Below are 12,898 nucleotides of genomic sequence, written 5' to 3'. Positions count from 1 at the left end.
TACTGTACTGTAGAATCTATCACCATAAAATGACTCCTGGCAGAAGGACGTGTGGAACAGAAAGTAAGAGAAAAATGGATACAACACATGTCAGATAATAGATAAAAGGAATTCAATACAAGAAATAAGACAAATAACAAGAAATAAGACAAATAACAAGAAATAAAACAAATAATAGAATATAAATCATATTTTGCAAGGCAATTATACACTAACAGTAACTGCATATTTAATTACAGTAATAGTGCAGTTTGTTCAGTTTAAAGTGAAATAAATACATACTGCACATATGCACCTGACTGAAGTCTGTCGAATTCTCTCCAACCTGACTTCAGACATGCTCAGTGGACAGAGGAAGTGACTGCCACAGTCATGTGATCCGCTCTACCTAATCCTGAATCACATGTACATTTTAAGTCACATGGTGGTGGAAAGACTATTGAGAATAGAAGGTACCCCAAATAACAACACATCTAATTGACAAATTAGACAAAATACACATCACAAAATAAATAATAATCACAATCGGATTACTACTCACTTCGATGACATGCTATAACATAACACCCCCGTTCAGATGGGAGACAAGTGAAGTTCGGTACGTTGGAGACATTAGGGATATTTAGCAACATTTTGTGGATGGCTTTTCCCCCACTGCTTCCCATGTCAGTGACAGGGGAGAGTAATCCTATACACACACTGCTATTGTGAAATGAGAAACTAGCCTCCTTCACTGCCAGAGACCAGATGCACCTCTCTCTCTATCCTAATCTGTAAACGACTTAAAGGAGCCTTATCTCCGGGCTCTTCTGCTTCATTTCATGCTTGATTTACTTTAATTTGTCTGATAGGGCACGAGGATTTGGAAATGGCCCATCTTTCGGCGGAAAATGTTCTGACTTTTCTCCGGCATTGTTATGTGGAGGTTTTTGACTTCTCTCTCTCTCTCACACTCTCTCTCTCTCTCTCACTCTCTCTCACTCTCTCTCACTCTCTCTCTCCCTCTCTCTCCCTCTCTCTCTCTCTCACACTCTCTCTCTCACACTCTCTCTCTCACACTCTCTCTCTCACACTCTCTCTCTCACACTCTCTCTCTCACTCTCTCTCTTTTTATTTTGCTTCCTTGAGAGGGAATCTCGCTCCAGTGCAGCAGTCTGTTTGAGTGCATTTAGTATCGAGCTGACGCAGCAGAAACAGATGTTTTTTCCTTTTCCATGTGGTGGTGGTGTGATGATTTTGTGATGGGCAACATCGACACTGGAGTCTTGTTTGCCTTTCAGATTCTCATTGTGCGCGGTGCAGCCGAGTGCTTCAAACCACAAAGATCTTATGTTTAAGTTAAGAGGCGGCTGGCCCTCCAGTTTAGCAAGTGGGTGAGCGGCTGGCACTGATAAAGTTGCTCCACATTGGAGGAGCCGGGGACGAGGACAAGCAACATGTCTACAGTCAGATGGCTGGCTGACGGAGCTCTTTTCTGGTGGCCCACTGACTGACTGACTGACTCAAGTGGTTGCATGGCTCTGGCTGCTCACATCACATCACATCACAAGGGTTTCTCTGGGTTGTTAACGAATGGCAGCTGATCAGTGAGCTGTGATTAGGACAAGTATATCTCCCACAGATTCTCAATCATCTCCATTCTCCTTCTAATGAGCCAAGCTAGGAACCAACACACAAATTATATATTGTCGTGTCAATGATGACAAATAACTATGATGTTTTTTCAATAGTATAATGCAGTATAATCATAACTGTAATACGGAGGTAGTGAGGTTAAAGCTGTAGCCTGTCATTTGTTTCCATTCTTTCCAATAAATAGGTAACCAAGACAACTTTAAATGAGTCACAACTTACATATTCAGCCTCTCCCACTCTGACATGCAGTGTTACTGGCCCTCCCTCAAGACAATGGCACAAACAAGTGAGAAACCACACACACACACACACACAGAGAGGAAAAAGCGAGGAGAACATTGAAATTCATCCCACAGCCGGAATTGACTTAACTGCGGGTCTGTGCACGGTGATAAACGGAGTGATGATCCGGCAACACGTCTTTATCCAAGCTTTGCTTTAATTAACGCCGGCTTGTTTGTTGAAAAGATGATTAATATGCCAATGAAAATTGCATAATTGAATACCACAACACTCACAATCAGGAAGGAACATGCGTTTTTTTATTAACTTTTTATTATCATTATTATTACTATTATTTGGTATTTTAATTCAGTTGACAACCAATGCCCGCCCCCCCAACTTCACACAAAACCCAGCTGGAATTGGCGTGACCAGGAGGCCAAGCCAGACACAGCAGTTCATCACCACACACACTGTCTGAGAGGCAGGGCCACTGCTCTGATATCAATACCGTGTGTGTGTGTGTGTGTGTGTGTGTGTGTGTGTGTGTGTGTGTGTGTGTGTGTGTGTGTGTGTGTGTGTGTGTGTGTGTGTGTGTGTGTGTGTGTGTGTGTGTGTGTGAGTGAGTGAGTGAGTGAGAGAGAGAGAGAGAGAGAGACAGAGAGAGAGAGAGAGAGAGAGAGAGAGAGAGAGAGAGACAGAGGGTGAAGCTTACGATTTACATTCCCACAGCCAAACCATATGCATTGATGACTTGAGGTGCTCTGTTTTCAAACTGAATTTAAACAAAAAGTTACCATAAATAGCGCAAATATATGTACATAAAATATGACCCAGAGCAGCTACTCAGTGAGATTCTGTTGAACTCTCAATGAATCATGGAGGAGCAGCACTGAGAAAGACAGACACATATAGTTTATATATTTATAGCACAATGAAATCCTATGGAGTGCAGAGGGATTCAACTTCCTGTAAGTTTCAGTTGAGTAACTCATAGTCTAACATCCTCTCAAATAACTTGCACGAAACATCTCCATGCACATTTTAAATACACAAATCACATATTCACCCGATTAAGTGATACTTCTCCAAATAAGTGGAAGACTCAGAGGGTGTAATCATTGCAGAACAAACATATTCAGAGTGTTAAAGAAAGAAGGCAACATTGAGAACCAAGTCCCCCAGGGCAGAATCACAGCCAGCAACTGTGTTCAGCTTCATATTTACTTCAACAGCTTTCATTCTCATTGAATTCTGTCATGAAATAAGAAACACTGAAAATTATCTTGAAAAATGTGTAGAATCTATATCTTTTGACTATTTTAAGGACACTGTTGCAGCCAACATACTGTACCTAAGAAAACGATTACTCAAAATAACTAGAATGATATTAACAGCAATTTAATTTAGTCCTAATTTAGATGATATAACTAACAACCATGAAGTTTTGCCATAAATCCTCTTAGTACAGTATATCGGATCAGTGAGTATATTTGCATGAAAGAAATGCAGCATATGAGTGAAGAGATTTCTCTAATCTCTTGTTGCATATTTAATCAACACAATCAAACATTCTTTTCATAGTATGTGTGTGTGTGTGTGTGTGTGTGTGTGTGTGTGTGTGTGTGTGTGTGTGTGTGTGTGTGTGTGTGTGTGTGTGTGTGTGTGTGTGTGTGTGTGTGTAGGCTTCACATGTATGTGTGTGTGTGTGAGGAAGTGAATGTAGTATGAAGTAGAGAGAGCATAGCAAGTTTCTATTTTGCAGTGTGGAGTACCAGGGTAGATGTTCACCACACATTCACGGCATGCTCTGGGCCAGGGATGGCCCACAATTTCAGAAAAAGCTTGATGTGAAAATGAGTGCTGAGATTGCAGTTTAGTTTCCAAGTTCATTCCCAAAGTTCCTAGCTGTTCTTCAGAGTTTCATCTGAAATCTCATCATTATTTTTCCAATACTTGATAAAACGCCTTGAATAAAACCACTGGGAAAGATAAAACATCCTTTTGAGAGAGAATCTCTATGATGCACGTCCAAATATGTTGATTTGAGGAAAGAAATGTATAACTTGAACGAGTCTCCTCCGTTGTCTACTGTAAGTCTACTTAAAATGCTTTAGGTAATGTATGTATCTATCCGATGAGGTGGTTGCTTCACCCTGGTCTTATGATCATTCTGCCCAGACAGGCAGTTCTACAGACGAGGTGGTTGCTACACCCTGGTCTTATGATCATTCTGCCCAGACAGGCAGTTCTACAGACGAGGTGGTTGCTACACCCTGGTCTTATGATCATTCTGCCCAGACAGGCAGTTCTACAGACGAGGTGGTTGCTACACCCTGGTCTTATGATCATTCTGCCCAGACAGGCAGTTCTACAGACGAGGTGGTTGCTACACCCTGGTCTTATGATCATTCTGCCCAGACAGGCAGTTCTACAGACGAGGTGGTTGCTACACCCTGGTCTTATGATCATTCTGCCCAGACAGGCAGTTCTACAGACGAGGTGGTTGCTACACCCTGGTCTTATGATCATTCTGCCCAGACAGGCAGGTCTACAGACGAGGTGGTTGCTACACCCTGGTCTTATGATCATTCTGCCCAGACAGGCAGTTCTACAGACGAGGTGGTTGCTACACCCTGGTCTTATGATCATTCTGCCCAGACAGGCAGGTCTACAGACGAGGTGGTTGCTACACCCTGGTCTTATGATCATTCTGCCCAGACAGGCAGTTCTACAGACGAGGTGGTTGCTACACCCTGGTCTTATGATCATTCTGCCCAGACAGGCAGTTCTACAGACGAGGTGGTTGCTACACCCTGGTCTTATGATCATTCTGCCCAGACAGGCAGTTCTACAGACGAGGTGGTTGCTACACCCTGGTCTTATGATCATTCTGCCCAGACAGGGAGTTCTACAGACGAGGTGGTTGCTACACCCTGGTCTTATGATCATTCTGCCCAGACAGGCAGTTCTACAGACGAGGTGGTCGCTACACCCTGGTCTTATGATCATTCTGCCCAGACAGGCAGTTCTACAGACGAGGTGGTCGCTACACCCTGGTCTTATGATCATTCTGCCCAGACAGGGAGTTCTACAGACGAGGTGGTTGCTACACCCTGGTCTTATGATCATTCTGCCCAGACAGGCAGTTCTACAGACGAGGTGGTTGCTACACCCTGGTCTTATGATCATTCTGCCCAGACAGGCAGTTCTACAGACGAGGTGGTTGCTACACCCTGGTCTTATGATCATTCTGCCCAGACAGGCAGTTCTACAGACGAGGTGGTTGCTACACCCTGGTCTTATGATCATTCTGCCCAGACAGGCAGTTCTACAGACGAGGTGGTTGCTACACCCTGGACTTATGATCATTCTGCCCAGACAGGCAGTTCTACAGACGAGGTGGTTGCTACACCCTGGTCTTATGATCATTCTGCCCAGACAGGCAGTTCTACAGACGAGGTGGTTGCTACACCCTGGTCTTATGATCATTCTGCCCAGACAGGCAGTTCTACAGACGAGGTGGTTGCTACACCCTGGTCTTATGATCATTCTGCCCAGACAGGCAGTTCTACAGACGCCCAGGTGGTTGCTACACCCTGGTCTTATGATCATTCTGCCCAGACAGGGAGTTCTACAGACGAGGTGGTTGCTACACCCTGGTCTTATGATCATTCTGCCCAGACAGGCAGTTCTACAGACGAGGTGGTTGCTACACCCTGGTCTTATGATCATTCTGCCCAGACAGGCAGTTCTACAGACGAGGTGGTTGCTACACCCTGGTCTTATGATCATTCTGCCCAGACAGGCAGTTCTACAGACGAGGTGGTTGCTACACCCTGGTCTTATGATCATTCTGCCCAGACAGGCAGTTCTACAGACGAGGTGGTTGCTACATCCTGGTCTTATGATCATTCTGCCCAGACAGGCAGTTCTACAGACGAGGTGGTTGCTACACCCTGGTCTTATGATCATTCTGCCCAGACAGGCAGTTCTACAGACGAGGTGGTTGCTACACCCTGGTCTTATGATCATTCTGCCCAGACAGGCAGTTCTACAGACGAGGTGGTTGCTTCACCCTGGTCTTATGATCATTCTGCCCAGACAGGCAGTTCTACAGACGAGGTGGTTGCTTCACCCTGGTCTTATGATCATTCTGCCCAGACAGGGAGTTCTACAGACGAGGTGGTTGCTACACCCTGGTCTTATGATCATTCTGCCCAGACAGGCAGTTCTACAGACGAGGTGGTTGCTACACCCTGGTCTTATGATCATTCTGCCCAGACAGGCAGTTCTACAGACGAGGTGGTTGCTTCACCCTGGTCTTATGATCATTCTGCCCAGACAGGGAGTTCTACAGACGAGGTGGTTGCTACACCCTGGTCTTATGATCATTCTGCCCAGACAGGCAGTTCTACAGACGAGGTGGTTGCTACACCCTGGTCTTATGATCATTCTGCCCAGACAGGCAGTTCTACAGACGTATGATCTTCATTTTAATACCCTGTTGCAGGAGAATTGTCCTGCAATGCAGGAAATGGAAAACTTGTCATGTATTTGAGGTTTAAAAAGGCTTCTGAAGTTTGTAATTTCCATTTTGAAATGTCAGACTTGATTTTCCTTTAAGAAAAACGTATCAACCCCTACAATAATGTCCATTAATTCTAATCCCATGATAATTCACATTTCCTGTTGCTGCAGGATTATTTTCCTGCTGTAGTAAACTGGGTCAAATTAAGATCCTACATCTGTATCAAACCATTCAAATGGGTTTTGCGAGCTACATTTCCGGCATTCAAAAGCTCTGCAAACTCCTCCTGAAGGATTCATCTACATCCTAATATTTCCAATCCAATTTAACCGGAGCAGTCGGAGTGGTCTGAGCACTAGTTTACCAATCTCTGCTTTCCAAGACTCTGTGTGCTGAAGGCTTGAGGGGTTCAATCAATGGTGCTTTGATCTCCACTGGAACTATAATTATTTAACATTGTTACAAGGATTTCTCTAATCCATCCTAGCATTAAATCCCTTTTACACCCTCATCTTCTGCAGCCCTAATCTGCATCTGTGCACTGAGTTTGTCTCTTTCTCTCATTCCAGCACCCCTTCCTCCCTCCCTCCTTCCTTACCACATCCTCAATTAATGGACTTCAGAGTCAGAATTAAAAATGCACTGTTGCCGTGCAGAACTTGTCAGGTGCCTGAAGAACTCTCATTAACAGTGTGTGTGTGTGTGTGTGTGTGTGTTCAGGATGGGGTCCTCTAGAGGTGTGATGACAAGGGTCTGTGTAGGAAGTGTGCTCCCCCAGCCTGCGGACTGGGGTCGTCTCACAGTTACCTCATCGTGTGCTATAATTATGTCGCCGCAAACATGAAGGTGTACGAGGGAATTCATAGCTTTTTAAATATCCCCTTTGGACAACAAACCTACTACACTGCATCTGCTGTATTATACTGTATCGGCAATAAGGTTTGTCCTGACACATTCAGGTCAGTATCGCCTGGAGAACACCGATGTAGGATCAGTATACTCAAATTAACATCCTACATCTGTCAACCCTACTCTGTTTGTTTTGGTTTCATTCGTTTGGTTCACTCTGACTCTCAACAAAGAGGGCCAGTGGTCCCTCTGTCCGTTCCTCCGTCCTCAAACATTTGTGACTGTGTTTCACAGTGATATAAATAGCAGCACAGCGATGGCAAACATTTGCAGAGGCACCTGCCACGGTATCGTGGCCATCTGCTCTACAAATTCTCCTCGCGTGACATATGTGCATAAATCCTGAAACATCGCCATCGGCACACACTCAAAGGTGGGCTGGAGTAAAAACTGTGAGACTACTGGAGTCTTCATCTGAGGACAGACATGTTTTGCCGTGCAGCTTTTGATGACTTGATGAAGGGGATGGAGGCCAGCGGGAGATGAAGGGGGTGGGTGGATAGGGGAGGGCTCTGATCCTGTCTGACCGTCGGACATCGTCTCGGAGGGCCACTCCTTCAGCTGACCCCAACCTGTCCGACCGTGGCTCATGCCCAGCTGGCACAGAGAGAGGGGTAACTGGACAGGGCTGTGCCCAAATAGAGGCCCAAATAGAGGCAGCGTGTTTAGTTCATTTGAACAGTAAAATAACATGGTATCATGCTAACATGAGATGGAAGATTACATTATGTTTACAGATATACATCACAGTGTCTGATTAATTAGCCATGTAAGCCTAAGCTAACAACTGCATTCCTACAAACGTAGGGAGAACGTTTTACTCTGTACAGTATCGAGACAAAACCACACGAGAAGCAATGAGAGAGAGCCTCCAGTGAAGCTAACTGAGTTTCCTTGTCTTTTCACGGGGGTGTGTCTCATAAGAGCAGACCAGTAGATTAGAATGTGCAGAAGTTCATTAGAAGCTAACGCTAGCTAAAACCCACCACTCTCATTTAGCCTTGAGGAACAGCGACAGATCTGTATCGGAGACAAAGTAGTCCATGGAAATGAGTGAAGAACAGCAGTACTTCACAGTCAGGGTTTATCTCCCATCATTATACATGGATTTCAAATATCCATGACGCCAAATGAATATGAAACAGCAGATCTCTGTGCTGATTGCTTCAGGGATGACATGGTTATATTGAGAACTCCCTGGTTGTTCTCTGTTCTATGAGAGAACTGACTTCAGAGGCAGAACACCCATCAGATTAATGAGTCACATGGTTCTACTGTCATATACAGGAAGGAGCACTGGAAAAGCAGTAGTTCCAATGGCTGTGGGTTAGCATGGTGCTGGAAACAACAATGTTGTGGGTTCGATTCCTACAAGGGCCACATAAACGTGTCACTGTCCGTGTCAACTGTGTAAGTAACTTTGGATAAAGGAGTCTTCTAAACGACTATATTACAACACTTGATATGTGTTCATCCTAACACGGTACATAAAGATGAAAAGATCAATTAGAGAATGTACTGTTAGCTGCTTTAGTCATTTTATCGACAGAGGAGCATGTCCAGGGTGGTTGAATAGGAGCACCAAAGACAGGTGAGGACGCAACAGTCATTATACATCCTATTCAGACACACACTGAGTGATTCAAAATGATCCGGTGCTGATCTTTATCGCACCTGCTTAAACTTAAGCCAAGAAATAACAAAGAGTTTGAATGCTACCACTATCTGAACATTTACAAAGAGATTACAGCGTAGACAGTCTCAAACTAAATACATTTGCTTTTAATCTCTTTGAACAGGAAGCCATGTAATTTCAAAATGTTCGTATCTGATTGTCTGATTTCCCTCTTTATTCAAATTATAACATGCCCATCTGACTTTTCCAACACAATGGGAAAAATTAAAAAGGGAAATGACCTTTCATGGCAGGCGTGATGGGATAGTGAATGGCATTATTATGCTCAAAGATTCATTTCTCGCCCACTGCCCACAAAGACAACAGAGGGAGTGCCAGCCACAACCGGCTCTGAAACGATGTCTCTCTCATGGACTAGTAGATCATAAAGGATCTTAAGAAATACTAATGAGACTACCTGGAACTGAGAGGGAGTGCACCTTAAGTGTAGTAATGATGATATACTAACATATATGAGTATGGGTCCTTGGGGCTTTGACCAGGTAGATAGATACATGCCTGTATGTAGGAGGGGTCCGTGAGGCAATAGTGCTATCTCATCTGAAGTCATGTTTCTGGAGTTAGAGTTTGAAAGAAACTCTTAAGTATGAGGCAGACAATCCAGGGTCATGTTCATTAGGGCACACTGTATCAAAATGTTTGCCAACGGTAAACTGAAATCTCTATTAGTATTGGACAAGTTCAGTTAGGTAGGAGAAACGTTTTCTCCCTATTGAACACCCCCAACCCCCAGTCAGTCCAGCAGTCAGTGTTCTGTTATGAGTCTGTAATTCTCAATTTTCTGACGGCTAAGGACAGAGAGAGAGAGAAAGAGAGATGTCCAGAGAGCGAGAGAGAGAGAGAATAGAGACAGAGAGAGAGAGAGATCGGTGTATAATTACAGCCAGTCAGAGCTCCCATCCTATCTCCCTTTCAAAGACAGCAGTATTCTTAAGCTCAGCATTTTCCCCCAGCCCAAAGGGCCTTCTCTTCGTCATGTGATGCCTGCTGTCTTTTTGTCATGGTGGCCCCCATAGTTGAGCGCTGACCCCCTCAGCCCTGTCTCCTGACTGATCACAGTGATGTTTTATTACTGTCAGCCTCTCTAATCTTTAACCAGCAATGCTCATTTCCTTCCTCAGATTTAAATGCAAATGTAAAATTTAATGATAAATGCATTATCTGATAGGGGCCGATAACACTGATTCACTGTCAGTATAAAATACACACCGCAGGGGCCTCAGCACCAGCACAACTTGTCCAAATCCCACTTCTATAAACGTATGTACCTGCTGCAATAGGTCATACGCATTAGAAGGGAATCATTTTGTGTGTGTTCAGCAATGTGGATGTAATGCCCTCAACAGTAATTGCTGTGTTGCCATCTTGTTCGACGTATTATCCATCACTTTGATGAAGTGACTTTTAAGACGAACAAAAAAACAAGATCCAACCATTTTTTCGAAACTCTTGTGAAGAACAGCAAGGGGATTCTGCAAGGTAAAATGAGATGTTCAAAGAGAAAATAAATATAGTACATTTTTTCATTCTAAGCTTTCTTCCGGGGTTTCATTCTATGTTCAAGCACATATACCATAAGATTAAGAGCAAAGCAATTTCACCCACCCATTCAAGACTGGTAAGTTAACTTATAATAAGGATAATATACTCATTCAGCTCCTCACATCATTTTCCCCAGTTTTTCATCTATTGTTGTTAGGAACCACATTTTATCCCAACTTTAGAGACTTTTGTGGTTTATACCACATGTGCTTTGCTCTTTCCCTCTCTGGTAGATTTGAAAGCACTCAACCTACGAGGTGCATTTCATTCCCAGCGGGCAAAATATGTCATTAGATGTCATTTAAAAAAAAAAGTCACTTCCTGGTTGAAATACGGCTTTCTGGTTGAGGGATGTCAGATATCTGCCGGACAACCAGATGACAACCACCAGAGAGAGAGAGAGAGAAATGACGTAAACTTACTTGGTCCATCCCAATCCTCTGGTCCTATAGCTGGGTGTCTGGACTCACTCTGCCCATCCATGTCCGACTCCCCTGCTTCTCCACTGCCATCATCTTCACCTGTAGACAGACGGGGACGTGGGACAGTGGCATGTTGAGTGACATCACTCACAGTTGAATCATATTGTTGCCAGACCACGTTTGATGGAGGAGCACCCTTATAATACAGTTTAAACAACTGTTATCAGTTCCTTCAGAAGGTATTCACCTGTGAACTTCCACATGTTGTGTTGCAGCCTGAAGTCAAAATGGATTAAATAGGGGGTTTTCTCACCCATCTACACACAATACCCCATATGTATTAATAATGAATTAGAGCAATATCTCATTTACATAAGTATTCACACCCCAAAGTCTGGGTACGTCTCTAAGAGCTTTGCACACCTGGATTCTATGATATTTGCTCATTATTCATAAAACATTTCTTCAAGCTCTGTCAAGCTGGTTGTTCATCATTGCTAGACAGCCATTCTTGCCATAGATTTTCAAGCCGATTTTAGTCAAAACCATAACTACTACAGGCCATTCACTGTCCTCTTGGTAAGCAACTCCAGTGTAAATTTGGTCTTGTGTTTTAGGTGATTGCCCTGCTGAAAGTTGAATTTGTCTCCCAGTGTCTGATGGAAAGCAGACTGAAGCAGGTTTTCCTCTAGGATTTTGCCTGGGCTTAGAAATGTATGGAATAAAGTTATCCTAAAAATCTCCCTGGCCTTTGTAGATGACGAGTGCTGAACGATTAGTTCTTTTTGAGGTCGATTCGGTTTTGGTTTGATTTTTCAAAAAAACTATCACGATTTTCGATGATGTTTTCAATACATTTTTTGAACATTAAATGCACTATGCATTATGGAGGTTGAATGCGGTAACAACAACGAATAAAACTATTCATCCGAGTCGCATGATGATAGTGACTGCTCATTACTGCTTCAGTTATTAACATGGCTTTACTTTAATCAAATATTTGAGTTGTTGTGTATATTACATTTGTTTTATTCAATGACTTTATTATTTCATTCCAAGTCATCTGATCTCTATAGAGCTGCTGTCTATGCTGTCTGCCAAAATCACTATTTTACTAGTTCTTCAAAGTAAATAAGGCATACTTTTATGACTGCTGAATACCAACTACCATTTACTTAGATCATGTATTTTCAGGTAAAAATACCTCGCAAAGCAACTGCTCACTAAGTATCTCACCTGATCGAGCATTCTTCTGTCTCTTATATAGTTGGCGTAGAAGAAACAGAACGGACACGTAGGAGCGCAATGGATTATGGTAATTGTGGGTAATTATCAAGTTCTGTGCTAAACTATGTAGAACATTAGCCTGTAGGAAACTACAACTCCCTACTACATCGCACAGTTCGGGCATGATCTGATTTATCTCTAGAGAAACTGAAGTGCAATGTGCGCATTGAGCTCACAGAAAAAAACTGAATGAAATGGAACTCAAATAATTGAACCAATGTCCATAAATTAGTTGTTTAAAAAAACAAAAAAGAACCAACATTTAGATTAATTGCTCAGCGCTACGGATGACAAGCATACCCATAACATGATGCAGCCATCAGCATGCTTGAAAATAAGAAGAGGGGTACTCAGTGATGTGTTGTGTTGGATTTTCCAAAACATTATGCTTTGTATTCAGGACATAAAGTTAATTTCTTTGCCAATTTTTTAGCAGTTTTACTTTAGTGCCTTATTGCAAACAGGATGCATGTTTTGGAATGTTTTTTTTTCTGTACAGGCTTCCTTCTTTTCACTCTGTTATTTACGTTAGCATTGTGAAGTAACTACAATGTTGTTGATCCATCCTCCTTATCACAGCCTTTAAACTGTTTTAATGTCACCATTGGCCTCATGGTGAAATCCCTGAGCGGTTTCCTTCCTCTCTGGCAACTG

General features: G+C 43.1%; 1 protein-coding gene across 2 annotated transcripts in view; it reads right to left on the bottom strand.

The window, feature by feature from the left end:
- Positions 1-12,898, bottom strand: part of LOC135520385 (zinc finger protein ZFPM2-like) — a 239,964-nt gene that overhangs the window by 145,607 nt on the left and 81,459 nt on the right. Inside the window, exon 3 of one of the 2 annotated variants that reach the window (XM_064945902.1) lies at positions 10,958-11,056. In XM_064945902.1, the coding sequence (XP_064801974.1) occupies positions 10,958-11,056 (99 nt within the window). Of the gene's footprint in view, positions 1-10,957; positions 11,057-12,898 lie in introns of those variants that run through there. The other variant, XM_064945901.1, reaches the window with a different exon arrangement.

The sequence above is a fragment of the Oncorhynchus masou genome, chromosome 29 (assembly GCF_036934945.1).
Source record: "Oncorhynchus masou masou isolate Uvic2021 chromosome 29, UVic_Omas_1.1, whole genome shotgun sequence".
NCBI lineage: Eukaryota > Metazoa > Chordata > Actinopteri > Salmoniformes > Salmonidae > Oncorhynchus > Oncorhynchus masou.
The sequence above is the reverse complement of the archived record's forward strand: the minus strand, read 5'-3'. Positions and strand labels throughout refer to the sequence as shown.